The sequence below is a fragment of the Rhamphochromis sp. 'chilingali' genome (assembly GCF_963969265.1).
Source record: "Rhamphochromis sp. 'chilingali' genome assembly, chromosome: 4".
In the NCBI taxonomy this organism is placed as follows: Eukaryota; Metazoa; Chordata; class Actinopteri; order Cichliformes; family Cichlidae; genus Rhamphochromis; species Rhamphochromis sp. 'chilingali'.
Genome location: NC_137948.1, coordinates 1510001 through 1522500, shown reverse-complemented (window position 1 = coordinate 1522500; position 12500 = coordinate 1510001). Strand labels below are relative to the sequence as shown.

General features: G+C 52.5%; 1 protein-coding gene across 5 annotated transcripts in view; it reads left to right on the top strand.

Annotated features, from left to right (window-relative positions):
• The window catches only part of LOC308396149 (uncharacterized protein), a 55451-nt gene that overhangs the window by 33209 nt on the left and 9742 nt on the right, over positions 1-12500 (top strand). For all 5 annotated transcript variants that reach the window (XM_080881254.1, XM_080881256.1, XM_080881257.1 and 2 more), the window contains 3 exons: positions 188-340; positions 8217-8341; positions 8517-8870. In XM_080881254.1, coding sequence (XP_080737380.1) covers positions 188-340; positions 8217-8341; positions 8517-8870 — 632 coding nt within the window. The remainder of the gene's footprint in view (positions 1-187; positions 341-8216; positions 8342-8516; positions 8871-12500) is intronic.

The window sequence follows — 12500 nt, the reverse complement described above, 5'->3', positions numbered from 1 at the left end:
TTACGGAGGCAACAGCAACGCGGCGGCGGCAGTTACACCGTTTGCTGGTCAGAATCTGTGTCAGACGCTCTGCACGCTGCTCAGAGCGGAAACCTCGAGCCCGTTTGCTCGTTTTCACAGCTGTGGGCGATTGAAACGCCTCCGCAGGAACAGGAAATGGGTTTTGACTCCTGTGTCCTCTCCGCAGGTCTGAAGCCTCCGACGATCACCAACCAGAACGCAGCGAAGACGGCGCCCACGAAGTCGAGCCCCGCCGCCGGTCAGGGGTTCGCGAAGCAGGCGGTGCAGTCCCCGTTACAGCGCAGCGGCTCGGCGAGGGTCAGCCGGCTGAACGGCGCAGGTACGAGAGGCCATCTGACTTCCTGTGTTTGTGTGCGAGCGGCTGCCGGGGCGTGGATCACAGCGAGTCGGCTCTAAGGGTGCTTAGCATGAGTAGTGCTGGTTAGTAAAGCTGTGAGGGCAGCTGAGAGCACGCCATCACACACAGCTTGGCTGAGTCTGATCAGTGCTGCCATCGATTTTATACAGTCTGTTGCATCAGTGTGATCATGACTGCAGATGTTTGCTGCACAACATCTGCTTTTTCATTCCTGCAGCTGAAGCGAGTCGCAGGTTTGCATCAGTCACACGAGCGAATAATGACGCGCGTCGCCGGGTTTGGACTGATGGTGCAGGAGGCGGCGGTCTGACATCACTGCATGAACTCTGACACGCCTCCCAGCTCAAACCCGTGCGCTCGCTCTGTGAGTTGATGTTCGTCGAGCTCCGGCAGGCCGACGTTTCACGTTTAGCATCACGCAGCGTCAGAATCACGTCTTAAACCATCGGCCGTGACTCAGCTGCTCTCCTCCCCCTGCATGTGGCGGCTCTCGTCTGGGCCCGGGCGCCTGGCTGCCTGCCTCTGTGGCCGGCCTGGAAGTCTCTCTGGGGCCTGTGGGGCGCCGCTTACTCATAGACGTACTATCAGCCCCATGATGGCTTGATTACCACACACACACACACACACACTTCATAAGGGCCACACATGCATTTGATTCAAACCTCTCTCATTGACGCTCGCCACAGCCGTCCTCAGGCGACAGCGGTTAGCAGCGTGGGCCTTTAAAGCTCTCAGTGGCTTTCTGCTCGTTTTGTCTCCAGTGGATGTGGACATTGATTCTGACACGCACGCACGCACGCACGCACGCACACACACACGCACGCACGCACGCACACACACACACACACAGCTCTGGTGTTATTGGCGCTGGTCTGTCTCGTGCCGTTAGAGGAGCACTGATGTTTCGGGGCTGTAAGGTTTTATGGCTGGTTTGCAGTTTGTCAACCAGCCACATGTTGTGCGCACTCACTCTGCACAAAGATGAAATCTGTCAAACACGCCTGTGAATGAAAATGTGCACAGGTGATTTTTAGGAGGTGGGCGTCCTGTAATCTGTGTGAGTGGAGGTAAACCAGATGTTGGAGAAAGTTCACAGCTGTGTGTCAGGATCTGTTAAATAACCTCAGCCTGTCTGTCAGCTGATGGCGGCGTCCACACTTGGATGCAAACTAAATAAAAGTGGATTCAATAGTGAGCAGAGAGGCTCTCGGGGAACATGGCTGCTTGGTTTTAGTTTTCGCCGTCGGTGGTTTTTGTGGGGACCTGAGTTTCCTCTGAGCCGGCTTCCTCTGTGTTCACTAACCTGGGTCAGGCGTGAGCATCAGCGCAGTTTAACCCAGCTGCAGGATCTGAGCGCGCTCACAGGAGCAAAGGACAAACGGCGGTCTGATGATTCAGCTGTTGACATTCAGAAGTGTGTCGTGTCCTCTTTGTTCCTCAAGTTCAAGTTCTCCGTCACGTTCTTCACATCTTCAGCTTCTTTCGGTCGTTTAGGAAACGCTCAGACAGATTTGGCTAAAACAAAGACGCCTTTCACAAAGTGTCTGAAAAGCGCCAATATGGCACCTGCCTCTGTGTGTGTGTGTGTGTGTGTGGGGGGGGGGGACGGGTATTAACATCTTTGTGGGGACCAAAATCCTGGTCCCCACAGCATTGAAGGCATTTTTGAGCCTCAAAATGTGGTTTTATTGTCATGGTTACAGTTATGGTTCGGGTAATGAGATGTCCCCACAAGGATATAAATACGTACGTGTGCGTGTGTGTGTGTGTGTGTGTGTGTGGGGTCTCCACAGTGTTTCTTCTGTCATCACGTCTGACCTCGACGAGGTTCATGTGTGGCACGACAGAGACCAGAGGAGTCATGAGGGAGGAGGGATTATTCAGACCCGCTGACTCCTCCCCTCCTCCTCCTCCCCTCCTCCTCCCGCAGCATCCCTCCCCCCCTGTGTGTGTGTGTGTGTGTGTGGATGCTTGTCTTTGTTTGTGTGTACATTCTGGTGACACGCCTCTGTGGTGATGGGGGGGAATCGCCGTGTGCTCAGCAGCTGAGGAGTAATCGTCACCAGGATACGCTCGCTCTCTCTCTCACACACATGCACGAGTATCTCGCCCGTTTCTCTCTCTCTCTCCATCCGTGGTTGATTCGCCGTGACCTCGGCGACGGTGAAGCTCGCTGCTATTTTTGGCGCCATTTTCTTCCCGTGCTGGCTGCGGTGCAGGAGCCGCTCTGCTTCACTCCTTTTATTTCATGTGTTCGTGTCGCGGCGGCGGCTCTGTGGCTTTGATGAAGGCCGGATGGCGGCTTAGCGTGCGTCCTCGTCCCTGGACCGAGCGCAGGATCTGATTTTAAAATGCGGCGTCTTGTTTTTCCTCGTGGCTTTCACGCAGATGCAGGCTACAAATCCCAGCAGCAGTAACCAGATTCTGTTTTTGGAGGATTTTTTGTTTTTGAAATTTAAAGAAAAGGAGGATTTCCTCCCGTCCGCTAAAGAAGAAGTGGGTCAGTGTGACCTGCCGCTCAGGACACGTTGAGACGAGGAGAAGAACTCAAAGTGCAGAAAAGGACTGAGTCCGACGGAGGCGCCTCGCACCGAACCATGTTGTGGTCTCCCAGACTGTCGCTGTCCAACTTCCACGTGAAGCTGACGGCTAAAGGACTTTTCCGAAACCTCCAGCTGCTGTCGGGATGCAGGAAGAACACCGTGGTCTTCCACGCAGGTCTGGATCAGTCTCCGTCCCCCGTGTCCTCCCCACATCCACCCGTTCATCCTCCATCAGCAGCTTCACCCCGTTAGCTGCTTCCATCCCTCCATGTGCTCCACACACCTTCCTTCATCCACCATAGATGCACATGGCAGGGTGGGGCTGGAGCCACCACACCCAAACAGAGGAGCTAATGAGCTGCTTTAATCCTGCAGCCACCCAAAATAAAAGCCCCATCTCTGTAACTGTTTGCCTTTCAAAATAAAACTCATTTTCACCCCCCTCCTCCTCTTCCTCCTCCTCCTCCTCCTCCTCTCCTGTCTTTGTGTAAAGCTCTAATCTTTACTCGTGTGATGGCAGATCAGCCTCAAAGGCCACTTCACCCCCTCCTCCCTCCTCAGCCCCTCCTGTGTTCCTGCACGGCGTCGGCAGCCATTGTTGCCTCCGTGTCTCCTCCTGTGGGGGCTTTCAGCTCGGCTTGCAGCTGCAGTCGCACACGGCTGTGCGTGCGGGGCTTTCAGTTCCAGCGTTGCGGCATGGCGTGATGAATAGCCGTGGCTCCTTTTAGCCCCGATACCCACGCCTGACGGGGCACGGCCACGTGATTCACACACAAACCCGAAATAGCCCAGGACACATCTGGCTTTTACTTATTCAGCCATTAAAAGGCTGCACTGTGTTTGTGCAGGCTGCAGCAGAGCCTGCGCTCGCTCTTAATGTGCCTCCTTTTCTGAAGAGGAGCTGCACGCTGCCAGGGTCTGTGTGTCCGTGCAGCAGGGGAGCTTTTCAAGTCCGTGCTGCATAAAAGCAAAAATCCCTGATGATGCTGCGAATAACCGTCAGCATTCATGCTAGCAGCGCTCGGTGTCGTTCAGCTCTGTACCTCGACTGACCACGAGAGAAGTCGAGCTGAATACGTGAACGCGACAGTGAAGCTGCTTCAGCCTCTGATGCATCACATGCACAAACTTTAAACATGCACAAAGTCAAAAAACACCAGGAAGACTTTGTTGGATGAGCTGTTAGCCCTAAAAATGCAAGTGCAGCTGTGCAGGCTGTGGTGCGGGTGCACAGTGTTCGGTGGAATCGGTGGAGAACTCAGTACATGAGCGGCTGTTAGCTGGGTGGAGGTGAGAGTGGAGGTGCTGCAGTAATGTGCATCTTAGGAATAATGTCCCAAATACACAGCTTCCACCTCCAGATGTGGATATTTTATATTGAACCAAAGAGGTTGTTTTTCGTGTCCAGCAGGGGGCGACTCCTGTGGTTTGGGAACAGTTCCCAGCTTCTTTGCTCGGTGACCTCAGTTGACCTGATGAGTTTGTGCTCTGTCGTAGTTTTCACGTCCCTTTGTAGAAAGTGAAAGGTCGCAGGTTTAATTCTAGGTGGAGACACGGATCCTCTTTGGGATTGGATGAGTAACGGTGGGACCTGTGGCGCCCCCTGGTGGTGAGGAAGCAGTGTTTGGGTCCATCTCCTGCATACAGTCTGTAGTCCAGCAGTGTTTCTGTGGTCCTGTGTAGAATTCAGGCACATTTAGTTTAAGTCTGACAATAGGCTTTTTTTTATGGGGGGGTTACCGTGGTTACCGTGGGTGTGTGTAAACCACGCTCAAAGCAGCAAAGTTCTAAATATCAGAGCCCATCATCAGCGGTTTGAGAGCAGCTAGCTCGTCGGAGATGTTTCGTGTGAAGGAGCAGTTTTTATGTTAGGATGTGATTATTTCACATCACCTGTGGGCCGGTCCACTCAGGCTCAGGAGAGGTGAGCCCTGGTTGGTTGTTTTTGCTCGGTGTGAAGAAGCTGGCGCACGTTTCTGAGGTTTGACTGCTCGGCTTGTCGTGGGTTCCTGAGAGTCTCGTCAGGCTTACTCTGCGTACTCGTCTGTGCTGTGTGCTTTGGCTCGACGGGTCGTTAATCCCTTCATCGTCTCTGATTGTTGGCATTAATGTGGATCGTGCGGTTTGGCCCACGTTCATGTCCTTCTGTAAATATTGGGCTCCGCCTCTCTGACCATCCATCTGAGCTCGGCGGCACGTGTTTGGCGGCAGCGTGTTTTCAGTCTGAGCTCCACAGACCCACTTCCCTGCTGCTCTGCCCCAAAATGTAGGTCAGAGCAGGCTTTAGTCAGCGAGCGCGCGCCCGTGTACGCCGCACAGCGGTTCAGCTGAGGCCGGCCGCTCGAGCGAGCCTTAATCCGATGCAGAGGCCGCTGGTTTCCCAGATGTGGCGGCAGACGAGGACGTGAGAGGATGTTGTCAGGCTCGTTTCAGGCCGCGGCACACAAGTGGCCGATGAAGAGTCTGCTTGGACTCAGTCGTGCAGTTTGATTGGAAACGTTAATTTTTGTGTTTCTGTTAGGAGATGAAAAACGATGAAACCTGAAAAGCATTAATAATAAATTATTATTGCTGAGACGTGTTTGAGCAGCTTGGTCCTGTCTGTGGGCTGAGAGGGCCTCCTGCAGCATTTAATGTATTTCTGGCAGACTCTGCTCCTCTGGCTAACCAGAGGGTGGGAGTGTGTGATGAAGAGGTGCTTTGACAGTCTCTTCCTCCTCCTCCTCAGCTCTGTGGAGCCGCACAGAGCTGCAGGACTGAGCTGACCTTCCGAATGAGCGGGAATAACAAGCAAAGGCATCGAGCTTTGTGCCACGTTCATTACAGAGCCTGAGGAAAACGCTGAGAGTAAAGAGCTGCTGTGGTCCTGTCTCAGTGTACGACTCCTCCTCCTCTCTGAAGAGGAGTCGTCGTGATGTCCTGAATGTCCAGCAGCCTCTGTGGTGCTGACGTTGACCAGCGTGCAGCAGTGTGAGCAGCGATGATCGTTCAGTTTGAGTTTATTCATAACGCACGTTTTTACATTCGAACATTTAGCGCGTGTGTGTGTGTGTGTGTGTGTGTGTGTGTGTGTGTGGTGATGTCATCAGCCTGCTTTTACATCCTCGGGGCGATGGAGTGGGACAAATATGAAAGTTGTTGCTAGGAAACCAGGGGGTCTAATTTGGATGTAAATATATCAGATGGTGGACGCGTGCACCTCGTGACACGCTCTGCACGGTTGTTTCCATGGTAACAGGTGTGCGTGCACTTGTTGGATCATGTGTTGACTTTGAAGGGAAGCTGGTTTCATTCAGAGTTCAACCTCTCAGCACCTGGTGTTTTTGCCTCAGAGTAATCTGATTACATCGGAATAAGGATGGTTGCAGTTGGTATCCTTCGTCGTCCCGCACACGCTCAGTTGAGGCGGCTCATTAAAGATGGACCAGATCTGCTCTGTGACCTGCTGATAATTAGACTTTGGGCTCTGCAGAGGGCACATGCAGGAACTTTGACCGTCAGCGCTGTACTCTGATTACTTCAGAGTGAAGACGACTGTTGGTGGATTTTCACAGCTCGGCCCGAAGCCTCCGCTCCTCCCACACATCCCTTTTATTCCTGCTCCTGAGCTTCATCCCTGCGCTGCTTCTCTGACTGTTCTTCATAAACAGACCGCCCTGCTGAGGGCTCACGAGACTCACAGATAATGAGGCTGACGTGACGCTCGAGTGTGAGCTTCTACAGTTTACAGCGTTGCAGCGTTTCAGACACTCAAATTGAATTCGGGGTGCAGAAAGTGCATTTGTTCGCTGTGTGTTCGCAGCGGATTCTCGTGACTCAGCAGGGCTCGTCGCTGTGCTCGGTGTCTGTGATGTGCATGCTAACCGTGTGGTTTCTCTCTCAGTCTGGGCTCAGCGGCTCTGCATGCCTGCCTGGCACACTCCAGGTACAAACCCCTCACCGCAGCACTCGCACAGGTCACCACACACGAGCCACATGAAACAGCAAAGTCCTCAGGAATGTCTGCAGGATGCATGCATCAGCGTCTCAGGACTTTTCTCCTGTTACACTGCAGTATCGAGCAGTTGCTATAGAAAAAACTTGGTTATATACTGCACTGTTTAAAGTAAGGAGAGGCTAAACACACTGTGTGTGTGTGTGTGTGTGTGTGTGTGTGTGTGTGTGTGTGTGTGTGTGTGTGTGTGTGTGTGTGTGTGTGTGTGTGCGCACCCTTCGGGGACTTTGTACAGTTTGAGTTCATCCTCGTTTGGTCATATTCCTGTGATTGTGTAAAGCGCTTTATAAATACAGGCCATTTACAGCCGACTAGCCTCACTCTAAAGCAACGGCATTACTCTGAAATGATTAATAAAGTAAAACAGCACCAGGCTACAAAGTTCTTACAGCTCAGAGGAAAAAATCAAGTCTCTCTTAATAATTTATATATTTTTATTTTTATTGAAAGGCAAAGATTCAGATGGCCTTTCTTGTGTGAACCCTCTGACTCTGTGACCTCGCCGTTAGATCGAGGTCGTGATTGGTCGGCGGGCGCTGGTTTGTGCAGGTGGCACAGTTCCACCTGAGGTTACCTGTAGCATAAACATCTGTGTGTCAGTGAAGCAGATGTGCCTGCACACAGCGATTAAACCTTCTGCTCCGCCAACGCTGAAAAACAGGAGCTGTGTTTGTCACGTGGGAGGTGTGCTCGCCTCCGCTATGAGGCGGAGCTGAAACGACTCGCCGAGAGGCCGGAGTCTGAGATTGAACGCCGGATCTGTTCTGGTGACGGTCCAGCTGACTTCAGCGATGCCCTGCTCAGAGGCTGCCACCAGAGGGCAGCATCTTTAAGGAAGTGCTGTCAGGGCCTGTCAGCGCAGACCTGACGGGCTTTCAAAGTTTGACGTGTGAGAGATCCAGATGTTCAGATGAGTCGCTACAGAAAACACCTGTCGGCTGATCGCTCTCACTGAATAGTGGCGAGGCGTCGGGCATCTCGCACAGAAGCTTCATCTGCAGTCAGAGAGGGAAGGAGAGCGAGCGCGCTGAGAGCAGACGAGTGTCGATCGCTCGCTCTAATTGCTTTGGTCTCGTAATGCAGCCCTTAATGCACATCCACACACACACACACACACACACACTCTCCCATGATGCATTGGTTTCAGCAGCAGGGCGTGTGTGTTTCTGTGTGTGTGATTGTCGTCAGCCTGCTGTGTGTGTAACTTGAGTGCGAGCAGTGTTTGTGCGTCCGTGTGTGGACACCATGCTGAATGTCGCACCCGCCGCCCGCACACTAAGAGGTCGTCGCTCTCTTGCAGTGGATAAAAACAACAAGCCGCGGGAGGCGCCGGGGAAAACGCCATCGCACACCGGCAGCAGCTCGCAGACGGCAGCATCCACCGGAGGAAACAACCAGAACCTGCAGCTGCCTCCGCCCGACCTGGTACGTGTGACACGAGCAGCGGCGTCAGGGTTGCTTCTGTTTGACACATCAGCAGCTGAGACGACTCCTCGTCCTCTCGCACGATGAGCTGCGTTTGACTCTAGAACCAGTGAACGTGTTGTTAGCGTGTTGTTAGCGTGTTTGTAATCTCACTGTTTTCCTCCCGTTTGTGTAGATACCAGATGACGTGAATGCTAACGCACCAGTGGCACCAGTTCCTCCAGTGCCTGCCACTAACGCCACCAATACTGCCACGTCAGGAACCGCCGGACCCTCGACTCTCGGTTTGAAAGCGAGAACCGGGCCACGATCCGGCCCCAGAGCCGGGTCTCGCCTTCAGGGCGCGTCCAGAGCTGGCAGCCATGGAGGCGCGGTGGCGTCGGACGGGACGAACGGCATCAAACAGAACCAGAGCAAAGAGCAGGCAGAGAAGAAGAACCAGGCCATCGCTCAGCTGAGGAAGCTGCTCGTGCAAGGGAACAAAAGAGTGGAGGCTCTGGCTACAGTCATCCAGCATCTCTTCACGGAGGTACAGTCACACCTGCATTTACACAGCAGTGACGCCACCTGCTGGTCGGTTTAGACCTCAACAAACCCACATGCATCAGTTATGAAGCAGTTTATCCCCCGCACAGCGTAGCAGAGGGCGACGTGGTCCTCACAGACCAAACTGTTTGTTTGAGACTGACTCACTGCTGCCTCTGCTGGACGCTGCAGGAACTGCTGCGGTTGTTTCTTTACGACACTGCATGCTCACAGTTGGAGAGCGCTGCCCCTCGTCAGGCTTCTGGAAGCACTCAGAACAAAGGGGGCTTTAGAAGGACAGGACTTGTTTCCTGTCACATGTTACTGGCGGTGATGTCGTTTGTGAAAGTCTGAAGAGCTGATGGCGTCTTTTAACTGTGCGCACTCTTTGATTTGTTAACTGCAGCACAGCTGAAGCGAGGCTGTGATTTTGTTATGAGGCGTCAGATTCTCTTCGAGCTCTTCAAAGGCACCACAGGAATATTTGCATGCAGGTGTCACACAGGTAACGGACTCGTTGGCGTGCAGAAAAACGGCTCTTTGAGAAGCGAAGCTGCACATAAGCGTTTCAGGTCAGGAGGGGGCTTTAGCGCCTCGTGTGATGGGGGCGGGTCCTGCTGCGTGGATGTGTTTGCACATGTGAGCGCAGCGTGGCTTCACGAGGTGAACGGCCCATCCCGTCCCTCGCCTCGGGCAGAGCAGGGCGTCACAGCCTGTAATTACAGGTCACTCAGCAGCGAGCGGTGACGTCGCCCTGCTGATATTTAAGGTGCTGCTGGAGATACTCGCAGAGGAGGAGGAGGGGGCGGAGCAATGGCTGTTTTTAGAAGGAGGCAGCAGGGAGAGACTCGCCACGCCCAGCTGTCATTAAGAACAGCACATGATGCAATGGAAAGATCCTGCTCACACGCTCCTGCTGATGGGTGGGTGGGTGGGTGTGTGTGTGTGTGTGTGTGCGTGCGTGTGTGTGTGTGTGTGTGTGTGTGTGTGTGTGTGTGTGTGTGTGTGTGTGTGTGTGTGTGTGTGTGTGTGTGTGTGTGTGTGTGTGTGTGTGTGTGTGTGCGCGCGCCTGTTGTAAGTGCAGTGCTTGCCTCCTCTGGCAGGCTGAGGTATGGAGTGGATGCTGAACTTCCTTCGGTCCCGATCACACCGCGCACGTCCAAGCATGCAAACCCCCTCAGAGGACTCGGAGTCGGCGTGTCAGCCAATAAAAATATAATCATGACTGAATGATTCCAGTTTGAGATGCGTGCAGCAGTGATGTCACTGACCCCTGAACGCAGACGCGCTGAAGGCGGTTATTAAACATTTCAGTGTTGCCTCTGAGTCTCGGCGAGCCTCGTCTCCTGCCGCTCGGCGCTCACAGGTGACGTCGCTGTCCAACGTGGCTTCACAGCACCGTAAAAATCGAAACAGGAGAAACGATCATTTATTCCTGTTTCCGTTCAGTAGTAAAATAAAGAGCCGTCGTCCCGTTTCAGCTGTCCTGTCATCCACACACAGCAGCCACGCCCACGCCTTTTAACCATTACTTCCTGGTACGCGTTGATGTTGGTGGACGCTGATGCACGAATTGAGGAAAACGTGAAACTTTTACATAAACGGTGCAAATGTCTGTGTTCGTGTTACAAAGTCTTCACCCTGAAGGATTCTGTGAGTGTCTGCGAGGATTTATTTTATTTATTTATTTAGGACAGTGCATGTTAATGAACATACATGTAAAAAAAAAAAATTACATGAATGTAAACATGCCAGATTATAGCCGAAGGCTAATTTCCATCTGTTGTCCTTAAACATAAAAAATAGACATAATAATTCATAACAATTCATCATTCATTCATAATAAAAACTCCATCACCAAACTTACACATACACACCATTCTGTTCCCAAATAAAACATTAAAACTAGACAACTCATACATGAAGGCTGCTGATTGGCTCAGACCAGCTCCAGGATGCGTCCGTCAGAGTCCAGGATGTGGACGGTGTGTTCAGTAAACACTGTGTGTTTGCAGACGGCCGAGCACAGCCTACAGAGGCCTTCATGTCTCTGCTCGCTGTCGTGACTCTTTGTGTTGAACCTTTGTTGTTCTCTGTGCGGCCGTGTTGTGTTCGGGGGCCGAGCACTAATGCCGTTAATTAGACACCCGGGGGGTCGAGAGGCGCTCGTAGCTCTGCTTGTTTTCCTCGCCTGTACATTTTCTAACTTGACTGTACTGTTGCACTGATCCGAGAGCTCGGCCTGATGAAGCACAGCTGTCCTAAAGTTTCAAGCTGAAGCTGTTGTTGGCCTGGAGTGTCTGCGGAGCGAGCGGCTCATAAAACCTGTTATCAGCAGGAAAACCTGCACACGAACGAGAGCGCGCTTACATAACCCCGTCAGATTTTTGTGTTGGAGCATAAACTGCTCCGGGCTCCTGTCTGCCTGGGATATTGATTAGATGGGAGGCCTGCTGGGAGGTGCTGGTGAAAGGGGGAGTCATGGGTGGAGGAGGGGGAGGAGCAGGAATGCAGCAGCTGCAGCTGAAGCCCTGAAGCTGTGTGATTTGTGTTTGTTATCTGAAGCATGAATGCCGGCACTATCTTATCTGCCTGCACACTTGAAAGGTGACTGCTGAATATAAACAGAGCACTTAACGCCAAGCCCCCCCCCCACGCCGCGGGTGGAGGCGGAGCCGTTTGAGCTGCACTGGAAAAGCGTGTGTGTGAAAGCACGCCATCCACGGTTACTGACGGTAAACAAAACTAGACTCCCGACTGAAGCCGGGGGGGCGGGGTCTAACTAACTCTGTTAGAAGCTTCTTTTGCGTCGCTGCTGTTTGACAGATTTTTATTGTGTTTTTATTTTAAAATGTCAAAATATTAGTTTTTAAAATCCTCGTTCGGTCACATGGTGCGATGGGCTTTTATTGTGACGCCAGGAGGAACCGTCTGTGTGTGGACGGTTTGTGGGGTCTGATAAAAGACACAGACTGTATATAAAAGATGTCATGGCCGTCACACGGGCGTCTCTATGACACCGGGTCAGACTGAGGCTACAAACTTCAGTCACAGGCTTAAAGCACAGAAGAGTCGCCCCCTGCTGGCCGTGCAGGTCTAAGGCATTTTCACGTTGCCATCTTTTTATACAGTCTGTGCTAAAACCTCCCGAGCGTAAGTGTTTTGGTCTTTGTGCACTGAGTGCGTTTCATGTCGGCTGCTGTAGAAACCAGAATCGGTTTTATAGCCACTGAAACTGGACTAATTAGTCTTTCTTTAGAGCTTCGTGGTTTTTAAAATATGTCCCAGCTCTGCGGGAAACTCCCAGATAAATGTAACGCAAAGTTTATACGGAGGAAAAATGTGAAGCTGAAGACAAAGAGAGGCGTGATTTAAACGCCGATGCTCCGGTCCGGTGAGTTAACGACTGATAGAGCAGGAGAGAAAGGCAGATAAGATTAAAGATATGAAAAGAGGAGGGCGGTGCAGAAATAACTCGCATTCCTCCATCAGACGGGAGGAGGAGAAACAGATGGAGGGGGGAGGAGGTCTGTGGTGGACAGGTAGAGTGTGGGAGGAGCAGAGGGGGAGGGCAGAGAGTTTGCTCTGTAGTAGTTTGTGACAGAGGGAGAGGAAGGACGCCGGACAGAGAGCA